The sequence below is a fragment of the Sus scrofa genome, chromosome 3, assembly GCF_054392235.1.
Source record: "Sus scrofa isolate SSC_HxYL_T2T_F1_AM1 chromosome 3, Sscrofa_HxYL_maternal_Yorkshire_Landrace_v2.0, whole genome shotgun sequence".
Lineage (NCBI taxonomy): Eukaryota > Metazoa > Chordata > Mammalia > Artiodactyla > Suidae > Sus > Sus scrofa.
In genome coordinates, this window is record NC_139385.1 from 123,561,586 (window position 1) to 123,583,387 (window position 21,802).

Below are 21,802 nucleotides of genomic sequence, written 5' to 3' on the forward strand. Positions count from 1 at the left end.
CAGCAGGATACCATTGCTTATCCACTCCAAATGCAACGGTTTGCATCTATTAACCCCAGATTCCCAGTCCATCCCACTCCCCCCCTCCCCCTCAGCAACCACAAGTCTGTTCTCCATGAGTTTCTTTTCTGTGGAAAGGCTTATTTGTGCCATATATTAGATTCCAGATATAAGTGATATCATATGGTATTTGTCTTTCTTCTTTCTGATTGACCTCACTTAGTATGAGAGTCTCTAGTTCCATCCATGTTGCTGCAAATGGCATTATGTTGTTCTTTTTCATGGCTGAGTAGTATTCCATTGTGTATACATGCCACATCTTCTTAATCCATTCATCTGTCGCTGGACATTTAGGTTGTTTCCACGTCTTGGCTTTTGTGAATAGTGCTGCAGTGAACATACGAATGCATGTGTCTTTTTCAAGGAAAGTTCTGTCTGGATATATGCCCAAAAGTGGGCTTGCTGGATCATATAGTAGTTCTATATTTAGTTTTCTGAGGTACCTCCATACTGTTTTCCATAGTGACTGTACCAGTTCACATTCCCACCAACAGTGTAGGAGGGTTCCCTGTTCTCCCCACCCCCTCCAGCATTTGTTATCTGTGGACTTATTAATGATGGACTTGTGACAGGTGTGAGGTGCTACCTCATAGTAGTTTTGAGTTGCATTTCTCTAATAATCAGTGAGGTTGAGATTTTTTCATGTGCTTGTTAGCCACCTGTATATCTTCCTTGGAGAAATGTCTATTTGGGTCTTTTGCCCATTTTTTCAATTGGGTTGTTGGGTTTTTTGCTTTTTGAGTTGTATAAGTTGTTTGTACATTTCAGAGATTAAGCCCTTGTCAGTTGCATCGTTTGAAACTATTTTCTCCCATTCTGTAAGTTTTCTTTTTGTTTTTTTTTTTTAATATTTCCTTTGCTATGCAAAACTCGTCAGTTTGGTTAGGTCCCATTGGTTTATTTTTGCTTTTATTTCCGTTGCCTTGGGAGACCGACCTGAGAAAACATTTGTAAGATTGATGTCAGAGAATGTTTGCCTATGTTTTCTCCTAGGAGTTTGATGGTGTCTTGTCTTAAACGTTTAAGTCTTTAAGCCATTTTGAGTTTATCTTTGTGCATGGTATGAGGGTGTGTTCCAGCTGCATTGATTTATATGTGGCTGTCCAGTTTTCCCAGCACCACTTGCCGAAAAGACTGTGTTTTTCCCATTTTATAGTCTTGCCTCCTTTGTCGAAGATTAATTGACTGTAGGTGTCTGGGTTAGTTGTACCACTTATCTTGCATTTCTTTTTAAACTGCCTCCTCTTCAGTTTTTCCGTTTAAGCCTCCTTCCCTATTCCAGTTTATTGTGAGGGTTTTTTTTTTTTTTTTTTTTTTTGCCTCTTATTTTTAGTTCCTGCTCTCTTGCGTCCTCTTATGCAATTATGTGTCCCTATGTGCGTGCATACGTGTTGTGTCTGAGTGTATGTTTGTTGGGGCTGTCTGTGCAGAAGAAGAACTCAATAAACCTCATACCCTCCCCACTACCCCTAAGCTCAGCAACAGAGTTATCATCACCACTCTATTACTCGGAGATTCCAAATTTATTGATTCAGTGTCCTAAATTTATACCTTTTAGGTTGCTTCCATTTGCTGTGATGAACTTCTTTGAACACTTAACCCTTTGGATGCGTGTCTTTTTCCTTAAGGAAGTTCCTAAAGATAGAATTTCTAGATCAAAGGAAATAACATTTTTTAAAAATTTGTAACATATTGCCAAATTGCCTTCATAAAAAGTATTCTGAAATATACCCCCACTGGCAATGTGTGAAACACCTATTTCCTATAAAACTCACCAACACATTGCCAGTTTGAAAGGTGATAAATATTATCTCCTGTTTTACTACTAGTGAGATTGAGTTTTTCCTCAGATGTTTGTTGGTTGTTTGAATCTCTTCTTTCATGAGTTGCCTGTCTATGTGTCCTATGTCCATTTTTCTGTCGGCCACCCCTTAAGGTTTTATTTATTTATTTGTTTTCTTTTTAGGGCCGCATCGAGGCATATGGAGTTTCCCAGGCTAGGGGTCGAATTGGAGCTGTAGCCACTGGCCTACGACAGAGCCACAGCAACACCAGATCTAAGCCATGCCTGCAACCGACACCACAGCTCACGGCAACACCAGATCCTTGACCCCCAGAGTGAGGCCAGGGGTCGAACCTGCAACCTCATGGTTCCTAGTCAGATTCATTAACCACTGCGCCACGAGGGGAACTCCACGGTTTTAAGTCAGAGTGTTCAGAGAAAAAACAAAATGTGAAGAGTCTAGTCTAAACTCCTGCAGCAAAGGAATGAATAGTTTAAAAGTAAAAATAGAGCCATAAAATTGAGTCTTAAGACGTGTTAGCACAAAACACGATGGAAATGAGGAGGAGAAAGGTCTCACACTGGCTCTCAGGTAGAATCGATTAAATCAGACTTCCAGGGATGGGCCCCGAGCATCAATATTTTTTTAATAAATTCTTCCCCTAGATTCTAACGTGCCCCCAGGATGGAGAACAAGTGATTTATCAGTAAAAGCAGGAGCTAGGAAGCAGCGTGAACACTGCTGTAATTTGCAGAAATAACCGCTGAGCGCATGGGAGTAGGGCTGTTCCTGACCCTGGAGGACATGAGCACATCCGTCTCTAGGAGGCACCTACCTGAACCTCCAGTCTCTCAGCTGGGACAGTGCAGAGTCCTGGCGCCCGACACATCGTGTCGCGTGGCACTGTCCAGTAGACAGCAGTTCCTGAATGATGTGAGTTTTGCGTAGGACAGTCACCTTCCAGTTAAGTGGCTGGATCTTCCTTAGTCATGACAGTGAGCAGACAACGTTGGTACCTGACTATAAGCTCAGTAAAGACAGGATCTGAATGTCTCCCGAACCTCAACCCCAACTGGCGCACAGTAAGCCTCGGACATGTGCATTGCCAATGCACTGAGCAGCCCAAAACAGGCCTCACGTGTTTCCAGTGTATTTCTTCCATGGTTATACTAGGTCAAAATCTGCCCCATTGGATACAGTTTTAATCACTTGTTAGTATTTTCTGCATAGTGATGAGTTGCCCTTTCGTTGTATAATCGTTATGGACAGGACTTCTCTGAATTGTGTCAAGTTATTAAGACATCTGATTAAAAACACTTCTGGAGTTCCCGTCATGGCGCAGTGGTTAACGAATCCGACTGGGAACCATGAGGTTGCAGGTTCAATCCCTGGCCTTGCTCAGTGGGTTAAGGATCCGGCATTGCCGTGAGCTGTGGTGTAGGTTGCAGACGCGGCTCAGATCCTGTGTTGCTGTGGCTGTGGTGTAGGCCGGCGGCTATGGCTCCGATTGGACCCCTAGTCTGGGAACCGCCATATGCCGTGGGAGCGGCCCTAGAAAAGGCAAAAAGATATAAATAAATAAATAAATAAAATCACTTGTTTGTGATCTTATGTATTACTTCATATGAGCATGTGAAATGTCTCCATCTATCGTACTTTACTCTCTTCACAGTTTTTATAGTACTAGCTTGAGTTGGGGCTCATACTGTATTTCTCTTATACCTGTAGAAGGCACCTATAAATTATCTTTGCATGTATATGGTTTCCCAGATAGCAGATAATGGCTCTTCCTCTGTGGTCAAAAAAAAAAAAAAAAATTCTAATGTAATTCTTCCATAATATTGTAAAAAGCAATTTGGCAACAATTCTTAAGTGCCCCTTACGTATTATATTTTGCATCTGGATGTTTACCACCAGTTTTAAATGTTATAATCCGGAGTTCTCATCATGGCTCAGTGGTTAACGACTCTGACTAGGAACCATGAGGTTGCGGGTTCAACCGCTGGCCTTGCTCAGTGGGTTAAGAATCCGGCGTTGCTGTGAGCTGTGGTGTAGGTCGCAGACGAGTCCAGGATCCCACACTGCTGTGGCCCTGGCGTAGGCCAGTGGCTATAGCTCTGATTAAACCCCTATCCTGGGAACCTCCATACGCCATGGGTGCGGCCCTAGAAAAGACGAAAAAATAAATAAAAATAATATAAATGTTATAATCCATAGACTGTGACAGCAATAATACTGATGTCTTTTCTAAAGCAGAAGTCTTCATTGTCAAGTGAAAAATAACAGGCTGAAATTTGCAGTTACCTGTTTTCAAACAGGTAGAGTTGACCCTTGTACAAGGCAGGGGTGGAAGCGCCAGCCCCTGCCTGGTCAAAAAAGTCACAAAGAACTTTGCCATCACCCTCCATAGCCACAATTCTACACCTGTGGATTCAACCAGCCATGGACCGTATAGCGCTGCAGTACATATTTAGTGGAAACATCTAGGTAGACGTGGACCCACACAGTTCAAACCAGTTGTTCAAGGGTCAACTGTACTGATAAAAATCGAAGAACTCAACTTTAAAGTCCTTTAGGCTATCTTGATAAAAATTATAAGGAGTCCTTTGTACAGGCATACTTCATTCTACGGCCCTTCGGATAACTGTGTGTTTTACAAATGAAAGGTCTGTGGCAACCTTGCCTCAAGAAAGTCCATCAGTGCCGCTTTCTCCATGGCATTTGCGTGCTTTGCATGTCTGTCACATTTTGGTAATTCTTACACAATGTCACACTTTTTCATTATTTCCATATTTGTTATGTTGGCCTGAGATCATTGCGCTGTGACATTATTATCGTAACTGTTGGGAAGCACCATGAACCACGCCCGTGTAAGACTTGAGACTTAATAAATGTTGGGTTTGTTCTGACTGCTCCACTGCCTGGCCATTCCCCCATCTCTGTCCCTTCTCCATGGGCCTCCCTATTCCCCAAGACACAACAGTATTGAAATTAGGCCAATTAATAACCCCGTTGTGGCCTCCATGTGTTCAAGTGAAAGAGTCAGGCGTCTCTCAGTTTAAATGAAAAGCTAGAAATGATTACGCTTAGTGAGGAAAGGCATGTCAAAAGCAGAGATAGGCCTCTTGTGCCAGTTAGCTACGTTGCGAATGCAAAAGAAAAGTCCCTGAAGGAAATTAAAAGCGCTGCTCCAGTGAACACAGGAATGATAAGAAAGCAGGACAGCCTTATTGCTGATGTGGAGAGAGTCTTAGCGGCCTGGATAGAAGATCAAACCAGCCACAATGTTCCCCGAAGCCAAAGCCTAATCCAGAGCAAGACTCCAACTCTTCCATTCTCTCTGCAGGCTGAGAGAGGTGAGGAAGCTACCCAAGAAAAGTTTGAGCTTGCAGAGGTTGGTTCTTGAGGTTTAAGGAAAGAAGCCACTTCTATAGCATCAAAGTACAAGGTGGAGCAGCAAGTGCCGATGTAGAAGCTGGTGCACGTGTCTAGGAGACGTAGCTAAGATCATTCATGCAGGTGGCTACACTAAAAAAAATGGATTTTCAGTGCATACAAAAGATGATGCCATGTAGCGCTTTCACAGCTTCAAAGGACAGGCTGACTCTCTTGTTAGGGGCTAATGCAGCTGGCAACTTAATGTTGAAGCCAGTACTCATTTACTATTCTGAAAACCCTACAGTCCTTAAGAATTATCCTGGATCTGCCCTGCCTGTGCTCTGTAAATGGAACAACAAAAACTGAGTCTGTTTACAGCATGGTTTACTGAACACTTTAAGCTCACTATTGAGACCTACTGCTCAGGAAAAAAATCCTTTGAAAATATCACTGCTCACGGGCAATGCACCTGGTCACTCAAGAGCTTTAATGGACTTGTTCAAGGAGGTTGATATTGTTTTCATGCCTGCTAACACAACATCCAATCTGCAGCCCATGAATCAAGGAGTAATTTCAATTTTCACATCTTTTCATTTAAGAAACACATTCCGTAAGGCTATATCTGCCATAGAGAGTGATGGATCTGGGCAGAGTTCATTGAAAGCCTTCTGGAAAGGAGTCACTATTCTAGAAGCCATTTAAAAAAAAATTGTGATTAATTGGAAGAGGTCAAAATATCAACATTAACTGGAGTTTAGAAGAGGTTGATTCCACCCCTCATGGATGACTTTGAAGGGTTCAAGACTTCAATGGAGGAAGGAGCTGCAGATGTGGTGGAAATAGCAAAAGAACCAGAATTAGAAGTAGAGCCTGAAATGTGGCTAAATTGCTGCAGTCTCATCATAAAACTTGAACAGATGAGTTGCTTCTTATGAATGAGCAAAGAAAGTGGTTTCTTGAGGTGGAATCTACTCCTGGAGAGGATGCTGTGATGATTGTTAAAGTGACATCAGAGGATTTCGAATATTACATAAACTCAGTTGATAAAGCAGCAGCAGAGTTTAAATGGATTAACTCCAATTTTTAAAGAAGTTCTACAGTGGGTAAAATGCTATTAAACAGCATTCATTGCATGCTACATGAGAAATCATTCATGGAGTTCCCTCACGGCCTAGTGGCTAAGGATTCAGTTTTGGCCGTGGCCCAGGAATTTCCACGTGCTGTGGACGTGGTCAAAAGAAGAAAATCATTCATGATAGGAAAAGTCAGTTGGTACAGACAACTTGTTGTCCTATTTGAAGAAATTGCCACAGCCTCCCCAGCCTTTATTAATCACCAACCTGATCAGTCAGCAGCCTTCAGCATAAAGACTCTCCACCAGCTAAAAAATTGTGACTCACTGACGGCTCAGGTGATAGGTAGTATTTTTTAGCAATAAAGTATTTTTTAATTAAGCTATGTCCTTTTTCTTAGACATGATGCTGTTACACATGAATAGACTATAGTATAGGGTAAACATAACTTTTGTGTATACTGGAAAACCAAAAAATTTATGTGACTCACTTCATTGCAATATTTGCTTTCTTGTGGTGATATGGAACTGAACCAGCAACATCTCTGAGGTATAGTTATATTTTTTGTTGTTATACTTCAGTTTTCACTACTTTCTAAATACCATCATTATGTCTTTGATCCATCAGTTATTTAGAATCATTTTTTTTTTTTTTGGCCACACCCTTGACATGCATAAGTCCCCATGCTAGGGATCAGACCCACGCCACAGCAGTGGCAATGCCAGAGCCTTAACCCTCTGAGCCACCAGGGAAATCCTAGAAGCATTTTTAAAATCTCTTCACATATGGAGGCTTTTTTATTTACCTTTATATGGCTAACTTCTAACTTAACCTGTTATGGTCAGAGAATATTTTCTAAATATACTATTCTTTGAAATTTGAAGAGACTATATACAGCCTAGTACCTGGTCGATTATGAATGTTCAATGTGTACATAAGAAAAATGGCCCCATAGGTGTTAGCCACAGTATTTTATATATGTTCGTTAGACCAGCCTGACTTTTTGTCTGCTTGTCCTGTTGATTACTTAGAGAGTTGTGTTAAAAATCATCTATCATGGAGTTCCCGTCGTGGCACAGTGGTTAACGAATCCGACTAGGAACCATGAGGTTGTGGGTTTGGTCCCTGCCCTTGCTCAGTGGGTTAATGATCCGGCGTTGCCGTGAGCTGTGGTGTAGGTTGCAGACGCGGCTCGGATCCCGCGTTGCTGTGGCTCTGGCGTAGGCCGGTGGCTACAGCTCCGATTCAACCCCTAGCCTGGGAACCTCCATATGCCTTGGGAGCGGCCCAAGAAATAGCAACAACAACAACAAAAGACAAAAGACAAAAAAAAAAAAAATTAAAGTACTAAGTAACATGTACACATGGTAAAAAAAAAAATCTAAAAAAAAAAAAAATCATCTATCATGATGGTAGGTCAATTTCTTATAATTGCATTATATATATTTATATATCATTGAGGCTGTTTTTCGGTGTATGTCTTTTTAGGGCCACACCCATGGCATACGGAGGGTCCCAGGCTAGGGGTTGAATCACAGCCATAGACACCAGCCCACACCACAGCCACACCAATGCCAGATCCAAGCCACATCCACGACCTTCACTGAAGCTTGAAGCAAAGCCAGATCCTTTAATCCACTGAGCAAGGCCAGGGGTCAGACCCACATCCCCATGGAGATTAGTTCCCCAACAGGAACTCCCAAGGCTATTTTAATAGTTGTCTTAGAATTTTTACCTTTTCTTGCTGAATTTAACATTTTGATTAAAGGAGTAACTGTCTTTGTCTTTTTTTGCTCTAACCTTTTACTTTGGCTGATACTGAAAAAGCTATCCAAGTTTATTTTACTAGATATTCGCCCGGTATTATCTTTTCCCATCTTTTTTATTTTAAACTTTTTCTGTCCTTTAGTTTTAAATGTATCTCTTATCAATAGCACATAGCTGGATATTAGTCTTTCTTTGTTTATTTTTTATGACTGATTTTTTTTTGTTTTTCTTATCTAGAGGCTTTAATCCATTCCCATTTAATGTGAGTTCTGATGTATTTGCATTCATTTCCAACACGTTATTTTACCATAAACTACCCTTTAGAATACTGTTTCTCAAAGTTCTATAAGGTCGTAGACCACAAGTCAGTCATGATGCTTTTTGTGGCGTACCACAGGATATTATGCTGAAGTTAACGATATTCACGTTACACATGAAATTACATTCTCTTCTGTTAAATTGTAGTTTACACCAAAGAGTAGTGTATTCAAGGGTTTAAGAAGAAAAAGTTTACTTTGAGACCATTCTGCCCATCAGCTGCATTCCTTCTGAACTCTAAGGGAAGGAGCACCATCATTTGGTCTTTCCATGCTCAAATCTTGGTTCAGCTTGTAAAACTGCAGTGTACAGTTTTATAAGCTCAAAATACATATACATATGCGTATGTATATATGTAAAAGACGTGTGTATTTTCATATACGTATATTTTACATGTATATTGTGAAAGTATATTTTACATATATGTATGAAAATTTATACACGTATACACACACACACACACACACACACACAATGGGACATTATCCAGATGTAAGAAAAGAAGAAAATCTTGCCACTTGCAACAATATAGATGGACATGGAAGCATTATGCTAAGTGAAGTAAGTCAGATGAAGACAGATATCATTTGACCTCACTTGTGGAATCTGGTTTTTTTTGTTTTTTTGTTTTTTTTTTTTTTAATTTTAAAACTAAGCTCAAAGAACAGATTGGTTGTTGCCAGAGGCAAAGGTTCAGGGGGGAACAAAATGGGTAAAGGGGGACAAAGGGAACAAACGTCCAGTTACAAAATGAATACGTCATAGGGATGTAATGTACAGCAGGGTGGCTGTAGTTAATACTAGATTGCTAAGAGAGTAGATCTTAAATTTTTTCATTAAAAATTTTTGAGAGAAAGTTGATTGTCGGAGAAAGTAGCATAGCATGGTGTAAAGACCATAGCAATGGAACCCTAAGTCCAGAGTTAAAATTCGGGCCCTATGTACAGGGCCTGACAGTTATGTACATTTTGATAAGCCATTACTTTTTTTGAATTTTTTATTATAGTTGGTTTACAATGTTCTGTCAATTTCTGCCATAAAGTGACCCAGTTATACATACACACACACATACATATATACATTCTTTATCTCACATGCCATTACTTTTTGAGTTCTTACTTTCTTCCTAAAACAGAAGTGCTGATTAGGCTTACCCTAACCCATTTTACAAATGTATTGTGAAGCTCAAATACAATATAATCTGTTCTTGATTATTCATATGACGGGAAATGTGAAAGAGGCATAAGCATCAAAAACCAAACATAGTAGATAAATTTAAAATTTAATAACCAATTCCAGAATACATTATTTTTGTGTGCTGATTTCGTTCTTCTAATCATATTTTGTTTACAATAAAATTAATTCCATTTATATTTCTTTTACCTACACCAGCAGATGGCAGGAAGAAGAAGCTTAGAGATAATTACAATGTGGTGACAGAAGTCATTTTGAAATTTAAAATTTACTGTAATTAATGGGCAACATAGAGAATAAAATATTGGTTTTATGTTATTTGTCACTATCATACTTTGCTTGTCTTCAGCAAATTAAAATGATTTTCATCAGGAACTTTGAAAAATGTTTTAATCTCAGCAATTCTTTCTGCTGTTTTTCTGCATCTTGATTTTCCCACAAACATGCCATCCTATAGTTGTCTAGTCCCCACTCATTGATCCCCCATACAGACATCTATGTATTTCTCCTACCCTCTCCTCTTGCAACTTGTAGTTCCAAAATTAGCTCATTCTGCACCTCCCTATCCAAAAAGATTAATTGACATTAGCTGGTATTTTAGTTTTCTTAATTTATTTTCAATATTTTGACCTATACGCCTCTCTTGATACCATCTATATTCAGTCCTCTGTCCCACATTGGAAAAATGAAGAAGGGTATGAGCCCTTTTTGTCCGTGTTATTCTGACTGTAGTTGTTTAATAACCATTATAGTTGGGCTACAGTCATACACAGCACTTATGCCCAGCTCCCACCTCATTGTTTAATTTATTATTTGTGTGGGCATCTGTCATCCCAACTACTTCATCACCTTTCAAGGTATAGGCCATTCATTCACTCAAAAATATTTACTTCTGATATATTAGAATAACTGGTACCAGGAGTTCCCATCATGGCTCAGGGGAAACAAATCTGATTAGTATCCATGAGGACACAGATTCAGTCCCTGGCCTTGCTCAGTGGGTTAAGGATCCAACAATGCCATGAGCTGTGGTGTAAGTCACAGACACAGCTCAGATATGGTATTGCTGTGGCTGTGGTGTAGGCCTGCAGCTACAGCTCCAATTCAACCCTTAGCCTGAGAGCTTCCATATGCCACAGGTGCGGCCCTAAAAAGACAAAAAGAAAAAAAAAAAAAAGAAAAAAAAAAAAAAAGCTAGTACCAGGCTTACCTTTCTACTGTAAACAACTAGAAAATGGGGCAAAACATATGAAGCAACTGTTTCTGATACTGGACAACATAAGTGTTATCCAAAAGAGAAAGAAATAAGGTGAGTCCTGGAGCACATTACTGACCATGGTGCAGAGAGGAAGAACTCAAGGAAAGCATGGCATCATCAGTGAGCTGAGAAAACTGAGTCCATAACTTAGAGAGACTACAGTGGCTACAATTTATGGAAACATGTACTAGAAAGGAAGGAGCTAACCAGGGAAAGATCCAGAAACCTGCAGAGGAGTCCCCGTGACTCTGTCACTAAATGCTAAATGGACATACATAGAATTTCCTCAAAGCTGGTCGACTAGTGGAGAGCTCGAAGCTAAACATGCCCTAGAAATTATACAGGAATGGGAAGTGTTGTGTTGTGTCCAGCCAGAGACATTGTTGAACCCCTGGAGCATTTAGTAGAGATCACAGAAGGAATTTAGTAGAAGGGATAAACTTGCCCTAAAATGAAGGTTACCCTAAACTCTAACAGATCTCAAAAACAATGCTCAGGAGTTCACATCATGGCACATCAGAAGCGAATCCAACTAGGAACCACGAGGTTGCAGGTACGATCCCTGGCCTCGCTCACTGGGTTAAGGATCTGGCGTTGCCATGAGCTTTGGTGTCGGTCAGAGATGCAGCTCCGATCTGGTGTGGCTACGGCATAGGCCTGCAGCCACAGCTCTGATTAGACCCCTAATAGCCTCAGAACCTCCATATGCTGCGGGTGCAGCCCTGAAAAGACAAAACAAAAAAATAATACTCAAAGGATCAAACAGAGCCTGAAAAAGTTAACTGCCTGAAAAAGTTTAACTTTGGAAAAATACAACAGAATTAAGACATTCGATGTAATATTTGCCCTGTTTAGCATTCAGTCAAAAGCCACTAGACATGCAAAGAATCAAGAAAATGTTACCCAATAACCAAGAAGAAAAGAAGTCATGCAGAACCAATACAGAAATGCCAGGGATGATGGAATTAGCTGAAGGGAATTTTTAAAAAGCCCCTGTAAATATGCCCACTGATTTGAAGAAGAATATGAACATGCTGAGGAGAAAAGTGAAAGATGAATAAAAGAACCAAATAGAAGTTAAATGAAAAATGAAATATCAGAAATGAAAAATTCACTTGATGGGCTTATCAGCAGAGTAGACATTACAGAAGAAAGGATCACTGTACTTGAAGACAGTAAATAGAGATTAAGTTGAATCAGAGAAAAAATTGACTGAACAAACTGCACAAAGCCTGTGTTGTGAGACAAGCAGTCGCTCATGTATAAATGGAATCTAAGAAGAAAAATGAGTGGGAGAGGCACAAAAAATGTTTGAATAAATAATGGACGAAAATTTTTCAAATTTCATGAAAAATATAAATACATAGATCCAAGAATTTCAGTTGAACCCCCCCAAGCATAATAAACATGATGTAAACCACAGCAAAGAGCACTGTAATTGAATTCCTGCAAACTAATTATAAACAGAAACTCTTAAAAGCATCCAGAAGGAAAAATACACATTACATATCAAGGAACAAAGACCAACTGCAGACTTTTTGTCAGGAACAATGCAAGCTGGAAAAAAAGGAAATGAAATCTTTAAGATACTGGAAAAATAAACTGTCAACATAGCATTCTATCTCCTTCAAATATGATGGGAAAATAAAGACAGAAAAACCATAGCCAAGAAAATTTATCACCAGAAACCTACACTACAAATAAATACTGAAGAAAAGGGAGTTTCCATCATGGCTCAGTGGTTAACGAATCCAACTAGGAACCATGAGGTTGGGCGTTTGATCCCTGGCCTTGCTCAGTGGGTTAAGTATCCGGCGTTGCCCTGAGCTGTGGTGTAGGTTGCAGACGTGGCTTGGATCTGGTGTTGCTGTGGCTCTGGCGGAGGCCAGTGGCTACAGCTCCAATTGGACCCCTAGCCGGGGAACCTCCACATGCCATGGGTATGGCCCAAGAAGAAGACAGAAAGACAAAAATATATAGAGAAAAAAAATTCTTTAGGTGGAACAAAAATGATACTAGATGGAAACTCAGCTCCACCCAAAGTAATGAAGAGCCCCAGAAATATTAAATATATCAGTCAATTCAAAGACTTCATCTTTTAAAAGGCAATTGACAGTTTAAATAAAAATAATAGTGTTGTAAGGGTCGCATCATGTAGAAGTAAAATATATGATGATAATAGCCAAAAGGTTAGGGAGGGGAAATGAAAGAATACTACTGTAAATAACATTTGTAAGTCAAGTGGTTTAGTATTGGTTCGGAAATAAGCTGAGTTAAAGTGCTTATTGTAAACCCTAGCTCATCACTTTAAAAAAAAAAAAAAGTGGTAGAGTTAATAACACATCCGTAGGAAAAAAATGGAATACAATTAATCTAAAAGAAGCTAGAGCAAGAGAAAAGAAAGAAATGAGTATAGTAATGTTGGGTAGTGATATCGCTATGAAGAAAAATGTTGGGAAGCAATGTTCCATGAATGTTTTCATGCATCTCAGTCATCAGCACTTTCTGAAAGACTCTTGGCACCTGGATTAAAGAATGTTGGAAGGGCAAACAAACCATGCAAGTTAGAGACCTCTGGAGAGATTTATTAGAGACGTCTTCCTTGGATGCATGTATTTACATCCTAGGGGTCGTAAACCTAGCCACCTCTCCTTCTTTCACCTGAGAGGATTTGTTTACATTGCAATGTAAAGGTGGATAAGTCCTAGTCTCTCCCCCATCCCACCCCAGAGGGGAGAAGGAGCAGCAGCTGTGTCAGCGGTCCTGTATAAACTCCAAGACCTCATTTAAAAGTTTCTCCCACCCTGTCACCCCTTGGGGGATTGGGACTTGGAGAACTAATGCAATTATGAGTCATTAAAAGGCTGGCTCTGATCCCCAACCAAGTGTTTCTTGTTAGAATCAAGGAATGACTACTTCGCAAAAACTAAATTAGGAAGGGGATGTCTCACCTGTAAGGTGGGCTGGGCGGGCCTCTCCAAGGAGGTAGCCCTTGAGCAGAGATGTGAATGAAGTGAGTCGTGTACGATCATAACATGCTCAGCTTTACTACCTCTCCCAGTGCCCCACATGTCTTCTTACAATAAGCAAAACTTAGCTAAAGATGGGTCAAGTGTATGACACTACGAAAGGCTGGCCTCTTCTGGATAGAGTATTGTTTGTTCTATAAACTCAAGAGTGGCTGCATCTTCAGACAAGATGGCTTTTCAGGCAAAAACTTGTTGGCTAGGAAAAGATGAGTTAGAAACCAAAATCAGTTAAGGACCATTTCAAGCATAATTCATGTTTCATTTCCTTAAATAACTTATATATAATTTTTTTTCAGGCAAATTTAGGGTTAGGAACCACCAAGTGAAGTTTTAGTTGTGAGGCTAAGTTCTTTTTACAGAGGTAGAAAGAGTCCCTAGCTTGGTTTGGGAATTCCTCTCACCCAGGTAAATGTGGCATACACAAATGCTGAGAAGAACAGATAGAGTTGAGGAACGCAGGCAGTCGGAATAATACGTGAGCAGAATGAATTTTAACTCGGTAATAACTCAAGGTACCGTCCCCTGCTATAGGGGCGTACAGTGTGTCAGAAGCTTGCAGACTGAAGAAGAAAAGAATGGCATTTGAAAAGCCAAAAAAGCAGCACCTCCCTTGACTTTTGGCTGGAGCCAGTATCCATCTGACCTCTTTGGTCCAAAGACGACTCATCTCTGTTTCACCAGGTCATTCCTTCTTTGGTATGAATCACCTTTGAGAATCTGTAACAGGCACATCATTGTCAAGAAGTTAAAAGCAATTGATAAGTTGTTCTGATAACACCTGTCAGTGAAAGAACTCAGAGCACAAAACCCAGGCATTTAAGGAGTTGACAAGTATTATTAAACCTGTTTTGCAAGAGAAGAAGGTGGTTCAAAGAGGGAAGAGCTGTCAAAGGTAATACAATCAGTGGGTGGCTCAGGCCTCCTGCCTCGCACAACCAGGGTCTAACCACATGGCCTCTTGTGCTCCGGAAGACTGGGGGGCCAGCTGTGAACATTTATCCGTGTCTCCTGTCCAGTTTTGTTTTGTTTTTTTGGCCACACCCACAGCATGTGGAAGTTCCCAGGCCAGGGCGCAGCTAGAGCTGCAGCAACACGGGATCCTTAACCCACTGTGACCCGCCGGAAATCGAACCTACACTGCCACAGAGACAACACCAGATCCTTAAACAGCTGTGCCACAGCGGGATCTCCTGTTGTGGCAGTTTTAGAGCTATGAATTTGTTTTAAATTCAAATATATTTTTGACTGATTTTCTCCCTAAATTTACAGTATTTTTAACTTTTAAAAATGGTAGCAAAGGTGTGTCTCCCAGAACTGCTTCCTCCGTTCCACTGCTCACCTCCCACCCCCGGCCCCTTTGAACCCTTTATCTGTCTCTGCCATATTTGGTTTGTTTTTGGGGGGTTTTTTTTTTTTGCTTTTTTTTAGGGCCACACCCACGGCATTTGGAAGTTCCCAGGCTAGGGGTCATATCAGAGCTACAGCTGCCAGCCTATGCCACAGCAACTCGGGATCCCAGTGGCATCTGCAACCTACACTACAGCTCACGGCAATGCCAGATCCTTAACCCACTGATCAAGGCCAGGATCAAACCCACATCCTCATGGATACTAGTCACATTCGTTTCCACTGAGCCACAATGGAAATTTCCATGTTTGGCTTGTATTTGAATTGGGATGACCCACAGTGATGCTTTCATCCAACAGATGGTGTTTTGCGCAGGTCCTTTGCTGAACCTGACCGTAATGTCATGATTTTAATAAAGAAAATTCAATAGGAAAGCCTAATTCAAAGTACATTAGAATCTATAGTTCAGAAATCCATCTGCCTGTTTATAACTAATGTTCTAGTTGCTCTCCATTTTACTTTCCACTCTCCAGTTCATTCACTTTTCAGAAACAAATAAATCAGTAATAAACTGTCTTGATCTGGGTTCAACAGAGAGGAGAGCAATAAGACAAGGCTTAAGTGCACATCCTCTATGCAGGACTGTAACGCAGGGAGTGAGAGCCAGGGAAAGCAAAGCCTGTACCAAAATGCCTGCTCTGCATCCTGCAGGACAAGTCAGATGACTCTGAAGTAGTAGCAAGTGGCTTCCCATAAAACACAAAGATAGTCTTGTTGCACATTCTTCCATGCGTAAGTATATAAAGTAAAACATGAATTTTTGCTCCCCGCTCCCATCCTTCTCATGGATATTTATTAACGTTTCATTTTCTATGCATTTACATAGCATCTGAGAACATAAATGTGTTTTTTTGTTTTTGGTCTTTTTAGGGCCGCACCTGCAACTTATGGAAGTTCCCAGGCGAGGGGTTGAGTCAGGAATCAGCTATAGCCACAGCTCACAGCAAATGCCAGCTTAACCCACTGAGCGGGGCCAGGGATCAAACCCCCATGTCCTCCTGGATACTAGCTGGGTTCATTCGTTACAGCTGAGCCACAACAGGAACTCCCTCGTGTATCTTTTTCCTTTTAAAAAATATGAATCAGGTCCAGCATTTCCTGATCTTACTCCATGACATGTTTTTTGGTCACCCATGTATTGCTTGCACTGTGTGTGGTTAGGTTCTATCTCATTGTCAGCCCCCTAATTTTGCCCTGTAGGAGGTACACTGGAAAACACTGATTTAACATTTGTTGACTCAATGCACGAATGAAGGAATGAGAGTGTGAGTTCTGGTGACGGTTCTTGCTTACAGGAAAGGCATGCTGCCCATATTGGGGATCTGGTGGGCAAGGTCTTGTAAAGCATAGATTGTAATCGCCAGACGTGTGAATAGTCATTCCTGCCTCCACCTTCCCATTTGTCAGTACTTCTGCATCTCTGGAGAAAGAATGGATGCTCTACAGGGGGGACGTGGAAAAGAGATGGAGGGAAGGAAAAATCACTTTCCCTCTATCTTTCCGAGTTCCTGGCTGAGAGCCCTGAACTAAAGGCAGATTAACAAGAGAAAAACAAAAGTTTATTAACGTTTATCCCTCAGGGGTATACATGGGAGATGACCCATTTTCCAAGGTGACTTAGAATTCAGGATTAAATAACATCTTCATAGGAAGGGGGAGGGGAGTGGTAGGTCTTTTAGGGGAGAGTAGATGACTTTTAGGAAAGATGAATGGCCCCTTAGAAGAGCAGATGGGAGATATGATAGCCTCTGACCACGTCTGTCTCGGTGTGGTCTTGACTTCTAGTCTCCTCTCCTGGGACAAAAGTTGATGAAACTCCCAGAGAGGGGACAGTTGAGTTCTTTTGGGAGGACCTGTCTTTAGGCAGATAAGGGGAGTTCAGAGAAAGCCTCTCCCTGCATTTGCTGTTTTTCGGTTGCCTATAGCTCAAAATAATCAACATATCAAAGCAGCATATTTTGCAGTGGCATGTCCTAAACTCCTACAGCCATACTTTGGGGTAGCATAGGTTGCTTCCCTTCAGAGAGCAGAGGAGACTCTTAACAAAGATTCATTCAGTCAGAAAATGGGGATAAAATGGTACTTTGGTCCCTGTCCTCACTGCAGGAACAGGCTACAATTGAAGGAGGAAAGAGAAAAGAGTAGGACTGAGATGCAGAAGGAAAAGAAAATAGTAAAATTCCAACGGAGTGAGGAATTTCAGTGATGGCTAAATTAGTACAGTGCTTGTGTTATTATAAGTTGTTTAGAAATGAGTTTAAATCCCAGCCATCTGCTCCCACGTCAAACACATACACGCTGTACCCCCAATTTCACGCCTCCCCCACATACACGTACATCTCAATAATAATCTGGTGATATGTTTTTCATGATTTCCCATAATTGATAATAAAAAAACACACTTAATTCAAACCAATGAATTGTGACCCAAATCTAAGTATAAATATAGTGGAAGTCATAAGTTTCTTTAGTGACAGTCTTACTAATTATTTTGGCCTGTTTTTAGCCACATTGGATATTTTTTCTTTTTAAGGTTGTTATGAATGTTGTTTGTAGCAGCATCAATAAGCCAAGAAATCACATAGTTACTCAATCACACAGATTACTCATTGCCTGTTCATAGCAGAATCCTAAAATGTTTAAGATTTCTGATGCAAATCAAAAATCTCATCATTACTTGTCATTGCTAAATTAAATGACAGGATAATAACATTACATTAAAACCATTTTTCTCTTGATTGAGTACCTTTTTCAGAAGTGAACCTTGTAGATGTATATTTTTTTCATCAGTACTATAAACGCATTTAGAATCCAAGATAAAAATAGAATGGAAAAGGGGAGGAGTAGAGTGGGATGTTTTCAAATTATTGATGAGTCTCTTTTGAATCTCAAATAACCATATTTGACAGTGCACTGCTAGGGAAGGGAGTAGTTTTAGCCCAATTTGTTGAGACTTTTAGAACTGGGTAAAGGGGGTTCACAGGTCAAACCTGGTTTTCACTGACATGATCACATGTTCTTGGCATCAGTTGCACGTCATCCCACTGCAAACAGGCTGTTAGGGACCCGTAGGGGTGAGTATTGTTCTGTTACTCTCATATAATACGATGCTGTTTTCAGGTTGATCTCAGCCTAGGTGGGACATGAGGATGAATTTCTAATCTGCTCAGAGTAGGCTCTCGATAGACCTATCATGAACTTCTCTCTTGACTTTTCTTCCCCGACTAAAGCTTATTCACCTGGGCGGGGGGGGGGGCGCGCACACCTGCCATCTCTCCACTGGCTCCAACTGGCCCTTGACCCACTCTGCGGCCAGCCCACCCGTCCTCATGCCACTGGAGCCCATCTTCTCTACTCACCCCATACCATCCCTCCTTTTCCATTTTAAAGTCTTCTGTTCTTCAAAATTTGTGTTTCCTCACATCTCCCGCCATTAATGTTACGAAAACCACGTCCTGGAGCAAGTCTTGTACTCCCTTTGCCTTGTTTCATACTGTCCTCATTAGGCAGTAACATAGCAGTAAAAATCTTCACCTCTTGGAGAAGGCAGTGAATGTACAGTATAGACAGAGATTGGGTATGAGTTGACAACAGCTGGATCTGGATAATGGGTATATGGGAGTATGGGAAGCTTACTATTTCTTCTAGTTCTATATCTTTGGAATTTTCTATAGTAAAAAAATTAAACTTAACTCTTTAGAATCCATTTTTTAAAATAGATGCTCTCAGAGTCAAAGCATGAACTAGGCAGTAGACTAGGACTAAAACCTTAATCCTTCCATCTAAATACCTCACTCCCACCCCACCCCCAAAGAAACAAATATGTTTCTTTACTGCCTGGAATTGCAACTTCTCCTAACGTGATTACATGATTACTAGAATCCTGGCATACTTCCTGCTTCTTGTTAAGTGACCAGATAAACCTGTACAGAAACATACTTTAACGTGGTCCCATTTATTAAGACCCACTGTGAATAAAGTTCTGGGCTGGGCATTGGAAAGGTGGAATCTGAGGTTACTTCCCTCCAAGAGTTCCCCAGGATGGAAAACAGAGGCACCCATCAACTACCCTGATGCAGTCCAGACACTAAGAACTGTCATCTGAAGTAGAGCTACAACAGTATGGGTGTGGGGCCGTGGCGGGGAGAGAAATTTTTGTCAAGATGCATTCTCCATAGTGATGCAAACCACTGACCGTTATCTTCAAGGATCATCTTCCCTGCTTCTGCTTGTGCTTCTGGCTGCTAAGGGCAGCGGCTCCATCAGATAACCTTCCCTCTGTCTTCTGAAGAAGTTCAATTGATTGCAGTTACCGATGTGGTTTTTTTGTTTTGTTTTCCCTTCTCCACTTAAATTGCGATAGCCTTACTTCTCGTTTGCCAAAAACTGGAGAAACCATCCATGGACAGAAGTTTTTTATCGGCTTTGGAGGGAAAGGTGCCAACCAGTGTGTCCAGGCTGCCAGGCTTGGAGCCAAGACGTCCATGGTGTGCAAGGTAAGCGAAAAGACAGTAGAGAGGGTTCTAGAGGCAAGACCGTGGGTTTAAGATGAGGCTTTTTTTTTTAAACTATTTTAAAGTGAACAATTCAGTGGGATTTAGTACAATTCAGAGTGTTGCACAACCACCATTTCTGTCTAGTTTCAGAACATTTCCGTCACTGCAAAGTAAAACTTCTTACCCATTAAGCAGCTTCTCCCCATTCCCCCCTCCCCTCAGCCCCTGGCAACCACCAGGCTGCCTTCTGTCTCTATGGATTTATCTATTCTGGATATTTCCTATAAATGGAATCATATGATATGTGACATTTTGTGTCTGGCTTCTTTCACTTAACATATTGTTTTCAGGGTTCTTCTACCTTATAGCATGTATCCGTACTTTCTTCCTTTTGTGGCTGGATAATATTCCACTGTATTTACCAGTTTGTTTTATGCATTTATCTGCTGAGAAAGGACTGCTTCCACCTTTTGGCTATCGTGAACCGTGCTGCTCCAACAAGTACGTGTACGTGCAGGTTTGAGTATCTGTTTGAGGCTTTGGGAGGTTCTTCAACAGGAGGGGGTCATCTTCCTTGTCCTTTATATGTTTCTACCTCACTGAATCCTCTGGGCCGTAGCAGTCCTCAAACAACTTAATGCTGCATTTCCTGAATTTATTCCCTGCATTTAATGGGTTGATAACTGGAGTGTGGGAAGAGAGGTGAATTAGCCTACTGCAGTGGGTTTCTGTGGTCCAGTTTCTAAACACCAGCATGAATCATCTTGTTTTCAGCAGGTTTCACTCCTGCAGTATAGCTTTTGGAAACTTGGTTGAATAGCTGATGACTTACTCATCTGTAAGTTATTTCTTCTCATGCTATATCTTGGATCAGAAGGAATCTGGGCCTTCATGAGCTACACATAACTGGTGTTTAGGTATAATTCTGTTTTCAGGTATATAAAGAAATAACATGTAAAATACAGTAACCCTATTTCCAGCCATTCTGCACGAAATATCTGAAAATGAAACAAAACTGGCTGCCAAAAGTTCAACTTTTGTGTCTTTAATGAAATTGTAAGGTGCTAGCATTACTGGTATCACAAGAAAGATAATTTGTTTTAGGAAAGAGAGCCAAGGTCTTCACAGTAGAGAAGAAGAAAAATATGAGAAATTTAAAAGAATGATCTCTCTCCTGTGAGCTGGGTAGATTTTATCAGAATTTCTCTGGAATGTCATCTCCCACTGCATTACAGCACTTCTCTCTCCACAGGAGTCTTTAAATGATGTATAAAGTATACAATTACCACTTCATCTGCTAATGAACTGTACCTTATTTCTAATTGATGATATAATTCTCATTTGGCTATTGGGTCAAAAACATCACATGAAGCACAAGATTCAAATTAAGAAGCTCATTTGCTAAGGTTGAGCTCTTCTTAGATTTAAAATATTAGCAATTAATTATTGGTGACCTAATATGTGCCAAGAATTGTGGGGCTGGGAGAGGGAGCTGATTAAAATATTAGGGCTGACCCACCCTATACTTGATTAGGAATGAGGGTTTGGGGAGCCATCAGATGGTGCCGGCTTAAAGGGGCTTGGGAACTGGAAGCAGGATGGTGTCATTTCCTGGCTGGGAAACCCTGGACAGAGAATGAGTATAGGGATCAGGGTACCAAGGATGGATGCCCTGGGGAGAGGGGAGTTCCCTAGAGCTGAGGATGTGAAAGGAGAGATTGTAGAACCCCCTTCTGGAAGCTTTATAAAAGCTATTCCTGTAGCCATTAAAGTCAAAAACGGATGTCCCCTGGGGCCTTATCCAACTCAAAGATTTTGACATTGGTTTTATTTTAGGTCTTTTGAAGTTGAGGCAAAGAGAGAAATGCAAAATAGAAGTATTTGAATTGTGAAAGTGAACTTGGGACGTGAATCACAAAACCATAGGAGTGGAATTGAGACGGATAGAAGGCAGAGGGCTGTATTTTGGGACGTGTTCCAGTTAGGAGGATATTCAATAAAGGTGCTGTGTGTTTTCTTCCGGTCTGTGTATGATAGT

The 21,802-nt window shown here is 40.8% G+C and overlaps 1 protein-coding gene and 1 long non-coding RNA gene across 10 annotated transcripts in view; one reads left to right on the forward strand and one right to left on the reverse strand.

The window, feature by feature from the left end:
* The window catches only part of RBKS (ribokinase), a 98,700-nt gene that overhangs the window by 11,300 nt on the left and 65,598 nt on the right, over positions 1-21,802 (forward strand). For 8 of the 9 annotated variants that reach the window (XR_002342152.2, XR_014839491.1, XM_021085801.2 and 5 more), the window contains 1 exon segment: positions 19,632-19,764. The exons of the other annotated variant lie outside the window; for it this stretch is intronic. Coding sequence is in view for 5 of the 8 variants with exons in the window: in XM_021085801.2 (XP_020941460.1) it covers positions 19,632-19,764 (133 nt within the window). In the remaining 3 variants the exon portion in view is untranslated. 9 annotated transcript variants of the gene reach the window in all.
* On the reverse strand, positions 884-6,377 carry LOC146404909 (uncharacterized). Its single transcript, XR_014842517.1, has 3 exons — positions 2,680-6,377; positions 1,612-1,710; positions 884-996 (listed from the first exon to the last, which is right to left on the reverse strand). It is a non-coding gene; the product is annotated as an uncharacterized LOC146404909 (long non-coding RNA).